Raw genomic sequence first — 13467 nt, 5'->3', positions numbered from 1 at the left:
TATTTGATATTAATGCAATTTACTGTGTCCAAACTTGAGGAACTTAATGGCAATGAGCCTTAACCTCTCAGTACCTTTATTAATAGCTGGTAAGACTACAGACTATAATTCTTACATGTATTTTCAGTCTGCTAAGTGCTGTATAAAATAAACAAATGAATAATAGTAAATAATGTAATTTCATAGTTTTATCTTCAAGCACATTCTTTTAAATAAATGGATACACAATTTTCAGTGTCTTCAATTGATATTTGTTCGACTGTGATATGCATTTGAACTCTTAATAAAAAAAATCACAGTGAGAAAGTATTGGTTTGGATAATGAATTTATTACAGAAAAAAAGCTCAGACACCTCACAATAAGACTATCCTGAGTAGGATGGCTGCAGGGCAAAGGGTATCTAGATCAATGCAACAGGTGGCCCTAAAGCAGCCTACTGCCCTAGCTTCCATTGCTTTATGCCATTTTGCTCCAGCTCTTTTTCTGTGCAGCACCAGATTAAGACTCCATGAGGCAGCATACTGGTTTGGGTCCCCTCTTCCTGTACATTTGTCAAAAAAACCCAAAACATAAAAATAGGTCGATGCAATCTAGGCCCACAGGATCCTAGGCAGGAGCCTAGGCTGTGTAATGGAGTATCCAGCTATGGAAACTGTGCTTAATTCCTCAGCAGGTCACAAAAAAGAGAATGTGCTGAACTTGATCTTATTCTTGGGCGGCGCAGCCAATTTTCACATCACATGACCTTCTCCGCACAACACAAGGTGGTCAGTGCAGTCTGCACCACATGGTCTTCACTACTTCCACAAAAGGAACGAGATGTGTGATCCCTGCTTACTTCATTAAAGCAAGGTCATTTATTTTTAGGCAGGCCCTGTTATGCGCCAGTGTACACCAGTGTGTTATAAAGCGGTTGTTTATCATATGGCTTCAACGTCAGTTCCTTATGTGAGCAGACATTCTCTATCATGGGAATCAAAAAAAAAAAAACACAAGCGCAACAGGTTTGGGATTTCGCATCGCTGAACGAAGGACGCAAATTCTTTTTCACCACACAATAAAAGCACTTTAATAACTGAAAATACTAGTAACAGGAAAATTGGCTAAAAATAGAATTAAACATTAATAACAAGGGGACTAACCTGACCAAACCTCAAGACAAAGACATAAGAATCCGGGCCTAGATGGATACAGCAACACCTTTTATATACCCATTCAACATAGACTTATTCCAATCCTTACCAAGCTATATAACGCGAGTTCTGAAAAACACCATATTCCGAAAGAAATGCTATAAGCGCAAATTACAGCTGTCCTAAAACACGACAAAAACCCCAAACACTGCCAGATTAGCGACCAACTGCATTATTGAAGACATTTAATTATAATCTAAACTAATAGCCAACTGACTGAATCCTATTATCCCTAACTTATTAAATCCTGATCAAGTAGAATTTGTTTTAGGACAACAAACTCCAGACAATAATAGACAAGATTTAACCTAATAGGGGGTATTCAATTGTTAGCGTTAACGGAAAAAAACGAGCGCTCAAAAAATATTACCGTTTATACGGTAATATTGCGCGCGAAAAGCGTTAATACAGTAGTTTACTCGCGGAATTTCCTGCGAGTAATTACCGTATTAACGCTAAGATTTTTTGAGCGCTCGTTTTTTTTCGTTAACGCTGGTTAATGCTTTCCCTAGATCCAGAGAAAACATTTAAAAGGGGCTACATGAAAGAAGTATTATGCAAATCTGGACTCTCAGGGAACTCAATCTTAACACTATATACAGGTCACTTGGTAAGAGCCCCTAAGTGTCTAAGTGTGCCCCTATTACTCCTAATATGCATACCAGCTGTAGAACCACTAGCTAAGAAAACCTGAATAGAAGATGAAATTAAAAGGTACATAAATCAAGGACACATCATACATTATGTTTATTTTCTGATATCTTGCACTTAGTGATGAACCCTGAGAGCTCATTACATACCCTCCCTTCCATATTGCAAAAATATGCAGCAACTTTATTTTATAAATTCAATAGTACCAAATCAAAGACTATCCCCTTATTGATAGGGACACTTAAAATGAAATGTAATAGACCTAACAAATTCATGGGTTAACTACGAGGTCTCTTGGCTGGGCCGCACTGCAGTTATTCAAATGATGCTATTGCCAAAATCACTTAGCAATTTCAAACCATTCCAAATATACTACCTATTAATATATTAACACAATTTTATTTTTGTTATGGTCTTCGTCTGGAATAACCAAAAAATCTACAATGACGAGAGAGCATAAAAAGGAAGTTTAAAATATTTCCTAATGTTGAAAAACATAAATTGGCATGCATTCTAAACTAGCTAAAAGACATGATATATATGCTTGGGATAAAATGGCATCTATTACCAGGGAACAAGGATTGCACTCACTTAAAATTCCCTTTAAAGGACTGGCTTAAATCTAAATAATTGCCACGCCAATGGAATCATCTCTCTAAACAATTTGAGGATTTAAACCTAATGTCTTTCTCAAGCCATCCATTTCATTCTGCAAATGCCTCAGCTCTAGTTAGTGCAGCGGTGAGCAATAGGTGGCCCGCGGGGAGGGGAGGGGGGCACACTGAATTGTCAAATTTGTTTGTTATAGCTTGTAACACTTGTTAATTTTACATTAAAATACCTGCTGATATGTTAGTACAGATTGTTGTCTCTCTCTCTGATTATAAGTGTTTAAATTCTAACTGAGATAAATGGTTGAGTGTGGCCCATTTAAGAGGTAAAGTGTATCAGGTTGCCTGTCACTGTCCAATATATTTACATAGCAGTGGAATACTTTTTTACTGTGTATTTACATCTTAGAATGAGGCTGTCAGGAACATCGTGATCCTATCAAACTGCGGTGAGTTTAATACAAGGACTGCTATTACATACTTTACATCTTCATGGGGATCCATAGGGGGGTATTCAATTGTAGCGTTAATGCTAACAAACGAGCGATCAAAAAATCTTACCGTTAATACGGTAATTACTCGCGGAATTTCAGCTCGTAGCTGCCTGAGCGGCGAGCTGAAATTCCGCGAGTAAACTACCGTATTAACGGTTTTCGCGCGCAATATTACCGTATAAACGGTAATATTTTCCGAGCGCTCGTTTTTCAGCGTTAACGCTGACAACTGAATACGCCCCTTAGAGCCTTATATCCTTGTGGCAGATTGTATTGTTAAACACTACCTATGTTTACCCTTTTCTTCTGATACAAACTTACATACATAGTCACATACACCGATCAGCCACAACATTAAAACTACCTGCCTAATATTGTGCAGGTCCCCCTCGTGCAGTCAAAACAGCTCTGACCTGTTAAGGCATGGACTCCATAAGACCTCTGAAAGTGTCCTGTGGTATCTGGCATCAAGACTTTATCAGCAGATACTTTAAGTCCTGTAAGTTGCAAGGTGGGGCTTTGGACTTGGCTTTCCAGAACATCTCACAGATGCTCAATCGGATTGAGAGCTGAGGAATTTGGAGGCCAAGTCTATACTTTGCTCCTAAAACCATTCCTGAACACTTTTTGCAGTGTGGCAGGGCACATTATCCTGCTGAAAGAGGCCTCTGCCATCAGGAAATACAGTTGCCATGAAGGGGTGTACTTGGTCTGCAACAATGTTAAGGTAGGTGGTATGTGTCAAAGTACCAGCCACATGAATGCCAGGGCACAAGGTTTCCAAGTAGAATATTGTCCAGAGCTTCACACTGCATACGCCAACTTGACTTCTTCCTGGTGTCATCTCTTTCTCAGGTAAACGATGCACACGCACCCGGCCATCCACATGATATAAAAGAAAATGTGATTCATCAGACCAGTCCACCTTCTTCCACAGCTCCATGATCCAGATGTGGCATTCACGTGTTTATTGTAGACGCAGTGCTTTCGGCAGTGGACAAGGGTCAGAATGGGCACTCTGACAGGTCTGCGGCTACACAGCCTCATACTCGGCAAACAGCGATGCACTGTGTGTTCTGACACCTGTGTATTATAGCCAACATTAACTTTTTCAGCAATTTGTGCTATAGTAGCTCTTCTGTGCTGATTGGACCAAGACAGACTAGCCTTCGCTCCTACTTTTGGTAGGTACAAACCACTGCATACCGTGAACACCCCACAAGACGATTTGGAGACGCTCTGACCCAGTCACCTAACCATCACAATTTGGGCCTTGTCAAAGTCGCCCTGATCCTTACGCTTGCCCATTTTTCCGGCTTCCAAAACATCAACTTCAAGAACTGACTGTCCAATTGCCGCCTAATATATCCCACCCTTGACAGATGCCATTATAACGAGATATTCAATGTTATTCATTTTTCAATGGTTTTAATGTTGTGGCTGATCAGTGTATGTGGCTATATAAAGTGGCTATTAAAAGTAATTCAGCATGTTTGCTATTTTCTAACTTTTTTCTTACATCACGGTAACAAAATGTATTTATTTGGGAATTTTCTTCTGGTGTTAAGAATTCCTCTATAAATCCAATTTGGTTCCATGATGCTTTTTACAGCCATTGTAGCCCTTATATACAGTACATACTTGGCCTAACCACTCCATCACCCTTTACTTTTGATGCTTTCTATTCTGCCTATTTCCCTGAGAGTAATTTCATTACCAGCTTCCACTTCAACCTAATAGCTTTCAGATAGACATAATTAAAACAAGAAATCTTTAGAGAAAACTGTACATTGTTACAATTTTTCCCTGCATTTTCCATGTTATACTATAAATCTCTGGGAATTTCAAAATTACTGTTTCCTAATGTGTAATACATTTTTACAGTTCATAAACAACTCACCTTTATTGAATCCTAATGTTAAGTCACTATGGAGTAAGTGTATCAGTGTAAATTAACATTAATATTTTGTAGTTAAATAACACAGGGCAGATACAATTCAGTGCGAGATCCCACAGGAGCCATGTGTGATGTACTGCTGCACACACACTATTGGCTATTTAGGTAAAGAAATCTCGGTTTATTTTTCTTTGCATCTCTATGAGCGGAGATTTCAACCCCAACAGCACTGCGGAAATATATTGTGCAAGGTTCCTACAGGACCTCGTGCTGAATTTAATTCCCCCCTATAGGTCATGCTATTTGTACCACAAATTCTTACTTTTTTAATTTAATTACATTTACCTCCTGTACCAGCTCACTGGCACTTCCTATCTAATATCAGCAACATTTTATGCAAATGAGGTGGGGCAGAGGGACTCAGCAAGTTTAAGGTTTTCAAACATGTAGATGATTCTTCCGGTCAATTAGTTAGACACAAACTGCAGGGTTTATGGAACCATCTAATTGGCATGGCTGGAACACTCAATAAAAAAACAACTATTACATTTTCATTAGGATTTAATTTTAGAAATGCCCTAGTAGTAAATTATGGAGAAATAATGACATGTCTCAGCAATGCAGGTATATTGTGTATGTATATATTTTACAAATGTGTAATAGCTGAGTCTACCAGCAAATGTGCAGTGAAATCCCTCTGGGACCCATAGCTCCTGTCTCCAAGCTGGCTATATTTCCACCCCTCAATGACGCCCGTGCTCTTAATAACATCATGTGTCCATTTTTTAAACCAGAAAACTGTCATTTGATCTGTGGTCATTTTTAATACAATACAGAACATATCTGGTAAACAACAAATACAAGACTGTCAAAATAAATTTAATGCTGTTACCTCTGATTGAACATCACAATTTTTCTTCTTCAAACTACTTTCCTCATCATTCAATGTTATGGTGGGTGTTTGCTTCTTTTCCATTGGACTTTGTACTGTCTTGATTGGACTTATGTTTCTCTCCGGTATTTTCCTTTTCTTTTTACCTTAAATTGAATTTCAAAATGAGTAAATCTGTTCTTAGACCACAAATTAAACCAACTGACTGAACACATCAAATATTATAAAAAGTAATGTTATATTGTTAAATGTACTAAAGGCAATTAAATATGAAGAATTAATGCAGGATTCCAACCTACTGAGTGCTAAAGGCAATACAGTATCTCAAATAACACTGAGTGGATAAAAGATGTTGCCCACACTGAAGCAAATGTAATGGTTAATATATGTTTTCAGATTAATATGAAGACACAGTAATGTCACATCACTGTAAAAAAGAAAAGAAAAGGTAAAAAAGACAAAAAAACTTTGTTAACAGCATTTTTAGGAGAAAACGGAGTTGAAAAAAAGCGGAGTTGTGCCAATCTTCCAACCATCTATCTGGCTAATCGTTTAAACACATAACAGAAATACAGACCTCAAGAGAAGTTGTCCTATCTTTTATTTATAAAGTGCAAACATATTGGGCGTGGCTTGGCAGCCATTTCAAGAGGATACTTTTCTCTCATCCCAAATAACCTCCTAACTAGCATATTTTGCCTGTACACACCAGGAGCAACAGAAAGAGCCCATTAGGCAAAAAAAGGGAGTCAAAGAAGACCTAACTCGGGCCTACTTACAACGCTACTCCACTGGTAGTTTAGCAGCCCTGCCTGGGACTTGCAGACTTTCAGCTTGCTTGCAAATCCCCTGGGAAACCAGAACATCTGGAGGTTGCCCCTTGCTACACTCTGACAGAAACCTTGTCTGAAGCTTGGAATTTTGGACTACTGTGCCGCTTACCCACCCTTTGACTCCAGCGCTCGGCGCCCAACTTTTGCAGAAGGCAGCTCGGGGTCTTGCCCAGCCCCAAACATGCCATCTGACCACAAAGCTGAGCCCCTATCAACCTCCCAAGGAGAGCAACATCTATGCAATACCTGTCGGCCACAGAGTTCCCATTTCTACAAATCTACAGTACAATCTCGCCTACTCCATCCTGGCAGTACCCTACGCCCCCCCCCCCCCATATGGCTCCCATGGAAGAAGACTGGGGCAACAATAAGGTATGACCAATTCCCATACGGATACCCCTCTAGTCAGGCATAACTCATCTTAGGCTGAGCCCCGCTGTGTATATCTCTCTCCAGAGGAAGTCTATTGCCATACCATCCTTCGTACAACAGAACCCACTACTAGCAATACAGCTGCTGATCACACCAGAGAACTGTTCTGTTCTGCTACAGCTCCTGCAGAAACTGGAGCTTTCTCACTTTTTATGAAACAATTTCTACTGTGACTTCCTCTGTTTGATCCTTTTAGCATCTTCTCCTAGGTGGAAGCCACGTCCTCAAGATGTTGTCACTGGACTGCAGGCGGAAATTCTCCACCAATATTCTGTGTAAATATTTTCCCCTCCTTCACTCCCAAATGACTCTGAGAGGCTTGGTTCTGAAGACAAGTGAATCTTCCTGTCGTGGACAATACCTCATCTGACCCGATCAGTGCTGATATCGCTGTTGAACTTACATATGCTGTTATCTTAATACTATGCTGTGGTCCCTTTCTTTATCTCTCTATTTCAGATGAGTCCTTGCTGGCCTCAACTAGAAGCCATCTTCACCAGAAGTCTTGACTTGTCATGCGATTTGTACTTCTTACCTACTAGATATGTTTTGTTTCATTGCAACTCTTTTTGTACTTGGCTCTACATTGTTAGTCTTTACTGATTGGCATGTGTGACAAAACGAATGTGATAACACCAACCATCCTGTTTTCACATAATGTGAATTATAGCATGTACTTTTTATAGCCCTTGCTTTTGTTCCCCAGCTCAACAGAATACCACTGCAGAGTCATCATCATCATCATTTATTTATATAGCGCCAACATGTTCCGTAGCGCTTTACAATTGGGGACAAACATAATAAACTAATAAACAAACTGGGTAAAACATACAAAGAGGTGAGAAGGCCCTGCTCGCAAGCTTACAATCTATGGGACAATGGGAGATTGACACATGAGGTTAAGTATACATTTTGCATCTTGGCTCAGCCAGACTTCAAAGGTAAGGTGACTTATAAGCTAAATGATCCTGTCACACAACAATGTTGGTCAGGGGGTAGTTGTCTTGTGTGAAATTGTGTAACAGGCTAAAGGTAGTGAGGTTAAGAGGGTGGTTGAGGAATATTATAAGCTTGTCTGAATAGGTAGGTTTTCAGAGAACGCTTGAAATTTTGTAGACCAGAGGAGAGTCTTATTGTGCGAGGGAGAGAGTTCCATAGAGTCTAATTACTTATTGATAAAGGGACATTGTAGCTCAATGTAAATATGTATATTGTATATTGATGGATGTGGCAGTAAGGTTGTTATTCATTGTCCTTAAATTGAAGCCAGGTGGGTTATGGGTAAAGATCAGGTGGTGTCCAGGATACAGGTGAGGCGGCTGGAGCTGTATTTATTCTCCCCCCTCCTTTCTCTACAGGAAGCATGGAACAGCTGGGGACCCTGTGACATTACAAAGTAGTGTAAGGGGTTAATTTTAGGAGGGAGGGGAAGACAATTAGTATCCATTGTTTTCCATAGGACTAGTCCAAAAACTATTACTTGACATCAGGATTAGCTGAGAAGCAAGTGGTGCTGAATACCAGGATCAGTAAAATAGAAACGGATGCAAGGTACCAGGATTAGCTGAGAAGTATATGATGCTGGATACCAGGACCTGATGAACAGACACAGATACAGGATACAAAGGAGCCAAATATTCCAGCAGCTTTACAGGATACAGGACTACAGATCTAGCACCACCTAAACAGCACAGGTGTCTTAAATATTTTTGGGAATGAGAGGGAGTGTCAATCAGCCAATGGCTAAAAACAAAAAAATATAAAAGAATCCAAGATGGCAACCGCCATTGGGAGAATAGCGGCACATCAGCACCTGGAGGAGGCCTGACTGAGGAGGCCTGCTTTATGCACAGGATTCCGATAAGTAAGCTGGAGGTTCTCTTAAAATCACTTAATTCTATACTGCAGTAATTACAGTTGGAAAACACCATGAAATTACAATGCAATCCCCTAAGTAAATAGCCAAAGTAATAAGACTTAGGGGGGAATCCAATTGAACGTGTTACACGTGAGAGTAATGTGGCCCGTGAACTGTTACCGTTAGTATGTTAATTTTAAAGTGGCTTTCTGCTCGCGGCTCTCAGAGCTGCAAGCAAAAATCAACTTTGAAATTATTGTACTAACGATAATAGTGCACAGGCCGCTTTACTTGTCAATTGAATTCCCCCCAATGAGTGTTTAAAGGAAAAGTATAGTGAGCAATTACATATTTTGTACTTTATAGTTTCTTGATCTTTTTGCCTGTTTTTAAGTCATGGCAGAGAGAGAGAAAAATATCACTTCAAAGTTCTATCTATTAGCAATATAACACCACCCCAATAATCATTTCAGTGCTAATATACTTTAAATGTCCTAAGGATGAGGCCCAGGAGAAACTTAGCTAGAAGTACTTGCATGGGGTGCCGAGGAAAGAGGAGGTGCTTGATGATAACATCATGCTGTTGCAATGATATAATCAAGTTCTGCCCCCTTCCCCTTCACTCCCCTACAGTAAATTCTGAAGGATCAGGGGATGGGGGCAGGCCATTAAGTGTCACATTTCCTCTATCCTGGCACCTTGACATTCAGGGTACATTTGAAAGATAGGCGTTCCTTATTTTAAACTAAATGGCCCTTGAGAAGTTATTCTCTGGTAATCATGTTTAATCAAGTGATAGTTGATGTGATTGCACCAGACTTAAATTCTCTTAGCTATCAGAGGTGCCAGAAACCCAACCTTGTCCCTATGCTTAATGGAACACATTTTGCACCATCAGGTTGCTAAGTGCATTTTTCAACAAACTTCGAGCAATATAATAAAAACAAACATACAAAAGTGACACATGTAATAAGAACAGTTCCAATGTCCTCAGTCGTATGATTTATTGAAGCTATAAATGAGGCTAATCTGAGCAGAAATACAGGAGAAAAACATGAATGTATTCAATCACCAACTTCATTAATTTAAAGTGTTAGGTGATTGCAGAAGTTCAAACATAACATGAAATGTCCAAAATGCACCGTAGATTTTTATGCCTCTCCGCAAATTTAGGCACACTTATACATACTCGATTTCAGGGGACTGTCCCATGGATCAGGATTTTTATCTCAATTCCAAGACAGTTATGAGATATGTTCCACTAATGGGTAAACCCCCAATGCCAGCAGCAGGTGTTTTTAGGGGAGGGGAATGGGGCGGCCAAGTGGTAGATAAATATCAAATTTGGGAGGTATGTTTATAGTTTGTAGACATCTCCTGAGAGCGAAGAATAGGAGTGCTCCTTGCTGTGCACTCGGTGGACCCTTTAAGCACACCTTTACAAAGCTATGGTATTTTAGATTATGCACCCACTGTTCTTTGTAAATAACTGGGATTAATGCAATTAATGAGGCATGAAAGGGTAAAATCGACATAAATGCAAGATGTTTTAACGTATTTTCTTCTAATTTTGTAAATATGGTAAATGGATAAAAATAGTAGCAAATAGCTATAAAACTATATTATTTTGAAAGTGGCACTTCTCTTTTCAAACTCTGTACCGCAGGCTAAAATGATGAATAGTATTTAATCTCATAGAAAACCACTGTACCGTGCTAAAACAATTTCTATTATTTATTATGGAGACTAAACAAAAGCAAAGAATACAGCACAAGCTTGTTTATGTAAAAACAAATCAATACATTGAAATAAGCAAGTTTTGCAGGTCTGGCTTATAGCTGGTAATTGTCAGTCGTTCCAAACAATGAAGAACGAGAACAAATATTTGTATAATGATTAAACAGAAATTATTTTATTTACCACATAACAGAATGAAAACTAGATGCTTGAATCATGGGCCCAATTAGGGCTGAATTACTTCCATGTATTTATCCTATACAGATGGGATGCAATAACCACTGAGAGCTATGGCCATACGTATGGGGAGTCACAAAGATAGATAGCCTTGGGGGGATGTCTAAATTTATTGCTGCACAGTAGTAAGAAGATGGATGAGATAAAATTTACAGTACAATAATAGATACAGTAACTTAGAGACCAATAATACTCAATGTCAGTTTCTACCAGTGCAAGAATACACAACTTAGAGAAGACAATTTAGTAGACTGGAGCCTATATCACAGGATGTATTCCAGAAACTCAACTCCCGTATAAATTTGTCATGTATTGCAGAATATTTTCTTCATTTGGTGGTGAGTAAATAAATAAACGTCTTTATAGATGTAAGGTTTCTATTGGACAATTTAGCATTTACTCTTTATAACACCACCAAAGCAAGTTTGATATAGAGCAAGCAAAACACTTTCATAATGATTAAATTCATCACTACCTATAATCTCTGAAACATTCCACAAAGGGTTGAAACTTGTCCCCAATGACAGCATTTGAAAGATGCTGTGTTCCTTATCTCTTTGACAAAGGCAAAATTATTAATACGTAATTTGTTTATCTACCCTCTTCATATCTTTCACATATGACCACTGGCATATTTAGGCTGAAACATAAACCCATAGTGGAAGGGAAACCATCAGCTCCAATAAGACATTTCTTTCTCTGCTGCTACAGTGGTTTATACGTTCCATGTTGACCAGAATCCTTATGAGTCTCTGCTGTTAAAACGGCTGCTTTGTCGTCAGCAATCCTCGAAAATCTAAGACGTAATGACAACACTCACGCTGGTGCTTGGGTCTGCTGATAGACTTTATTTAAGAAAAAAAAAACAAAACATGTTTTTTTGCGGCAACGTAAATAATAGCAGTATAATGACAACCGGCTGTCTAACTAATTTCACATCAAAAGGGGAGCGTCATCGGAGCCTCTGAGAAAGTCACAGTTTCAGTGTGAAACTTGTTAAGCAACCAGGTTTCTCAAATAAGTCCATAATGTTGCTAAAGCCATTTAAGTTTGAAAAAGCAAAAGGTAAAACGCGTGTCAGCGGGCAGCAGCATCTAACACGCTGCTGTTAGAGATTCTCTTGTAGTTAAGAAATATTCATTCTAGGTATAAAATATAAATGAAATTCATAATATAGATACCCATTTTAGTTCAGATCCAACAAGGCATCTTAAATGAGCAGAGAAGGGTCGATTGATATGCCTATACAGGTACCCAGGTTAATTAATGAAACGACCGTTAGAATGTCGGCATGAAAAAAAACAATAATTTTGTCCTTCTCATCAGATATATTTATGTGTATAAAGAGACTGTTACTGGTGACAACATTATATATATGCAAATGTATATTAAACTGGTAGACTGATTATAAAGATATATTTCTTTAGGAGACTCTAGCGGATAGGGTTAATGAATGGAAATATGTGTAGAGTATGCATGGATGGAAAGATAGCGTAAAGTAGACTGACAATAATAATAATAGCTCAAAGAGCTTGTGAATAAGAGACTGATGTATAAACAATCCCGCAGAGAAGTGATGGGATTGTGATATTTCGATTGCAGAGGGTCATAAATAGCCCTATAGACACAGACCAATATATTTAAATCTCCGCCTCGAAAGCACAAATACTGTAAACAGTCTAACAGAACTCAGGGGAAGGCTGGCAAATTAAAGCCCGGGGGGCAAGACTTGACTCTGCAGCCTATTTTAAAGGAAAAAAATGCAGGTGGCCCAGTGACCCAGCCCAAGGTAGCCCACTATTAGACAGGCCCAAGTGGGCAAATAACCCCCTGCACCCCAGCCCAGCCCCTGAATACAACTGACACAGATTCCACTCTTTCCCCGTTTTCATATAAGATAGAGAAAAGTGATTAGAAACAAGAATAGTGATTAAAAATAGTTGCAATTGTAACAGACTAGAAAAGTTGTTACTAGGGGGCCTGTTTATTAAGCACTAATCTCCTGTTAAATCCCTGAAAACTCATGTTTTAGTGGAGTAAACATTAAAATGCCATTCATCATCAGTGCATCACAGCAGATATCATAGTTCTCTGCTGCTTTGCATTTGTTTTCATAACAGTGTATGGGGAGTGCTCATTAACGTAATTCATCATTGTCTGATGATGACATTTTTTTCATGCTAATATACGCGACGTTCATTTTCATAATTGAAAAGTTTCTCAGCTGTCAGCTCTGTTGCGAAAAGCAGAGCTGGACAGCGCATGTGTGGAGGGATCATGTGATCTCTCCCTGTCACATGCTCAGAACTCTGTTGCTCTCCTCTCCTCAATATACACTAGGTTGCTCTGCGTGCATGCCTGAGCTTTTTGGTTGGCGCACAGGGATTCAAAGGAGGAACGAAGAAGGCACGAAGAAGGCAGACACGATCAGAATACGAAGAGGCAGTGGTAAGATTTTTCTTTTCACAGGAACAGCAGTTTACAGGAACTACCGTTCCTGTGTAGGTTTTTTGATGAATTTGAAAAATAGTTCAATCCCTATCAATGCGATAAGGATTAAAAACTATTCTTTCTTCTTAAATATGCTACAGCTAACATAGAATGAGTATAATTCAGGAGAAAACAAATACA

General features: G+C 39.0%; 1 protein-coding gene across 2 annotated transcripts in view; it reads right to left on the bottom strand.

Annotated features, from left to right (window-relative positions):
* Nucleotides 1-13467, bottom strand: part of APLF (aprataxin and PNKP like factor) — a 178552-nt gene that overhangs the window by 58536 nt on the left and 106549 nt on the right. For both annotated transcript variants that reach the window (XM_075203933.1, XM_075203934.1), the window contains one exon: nt 5740-5885. In XM_075203933.1, the coding sequence (XP_075060034.1) occupies nt 5740-5885 (146 nt within the window). The remainder of the gene's footprint in view (nt 1-5739; nt 5886-13467) is intronic.

The sequence above is a fragment of the Mixophyes fleayi genome, chromosome 3 (genome assembly GCF_038048845.1).
Source record: "Mixophyes fleayi isolate aMixFle1 chromosome 3, aMixFle1.hap1, whole genome shotgun sequence".
Lineage (NCBI taxonomy): Eukaryota > Metazoa > Chordata > Amphibia > Anura > Limnodynastidae > Mixophyes > Mixophyes fleayi.
This window is presented reverse-complemented; position numbering and strand designations above follow the sequence as displayed.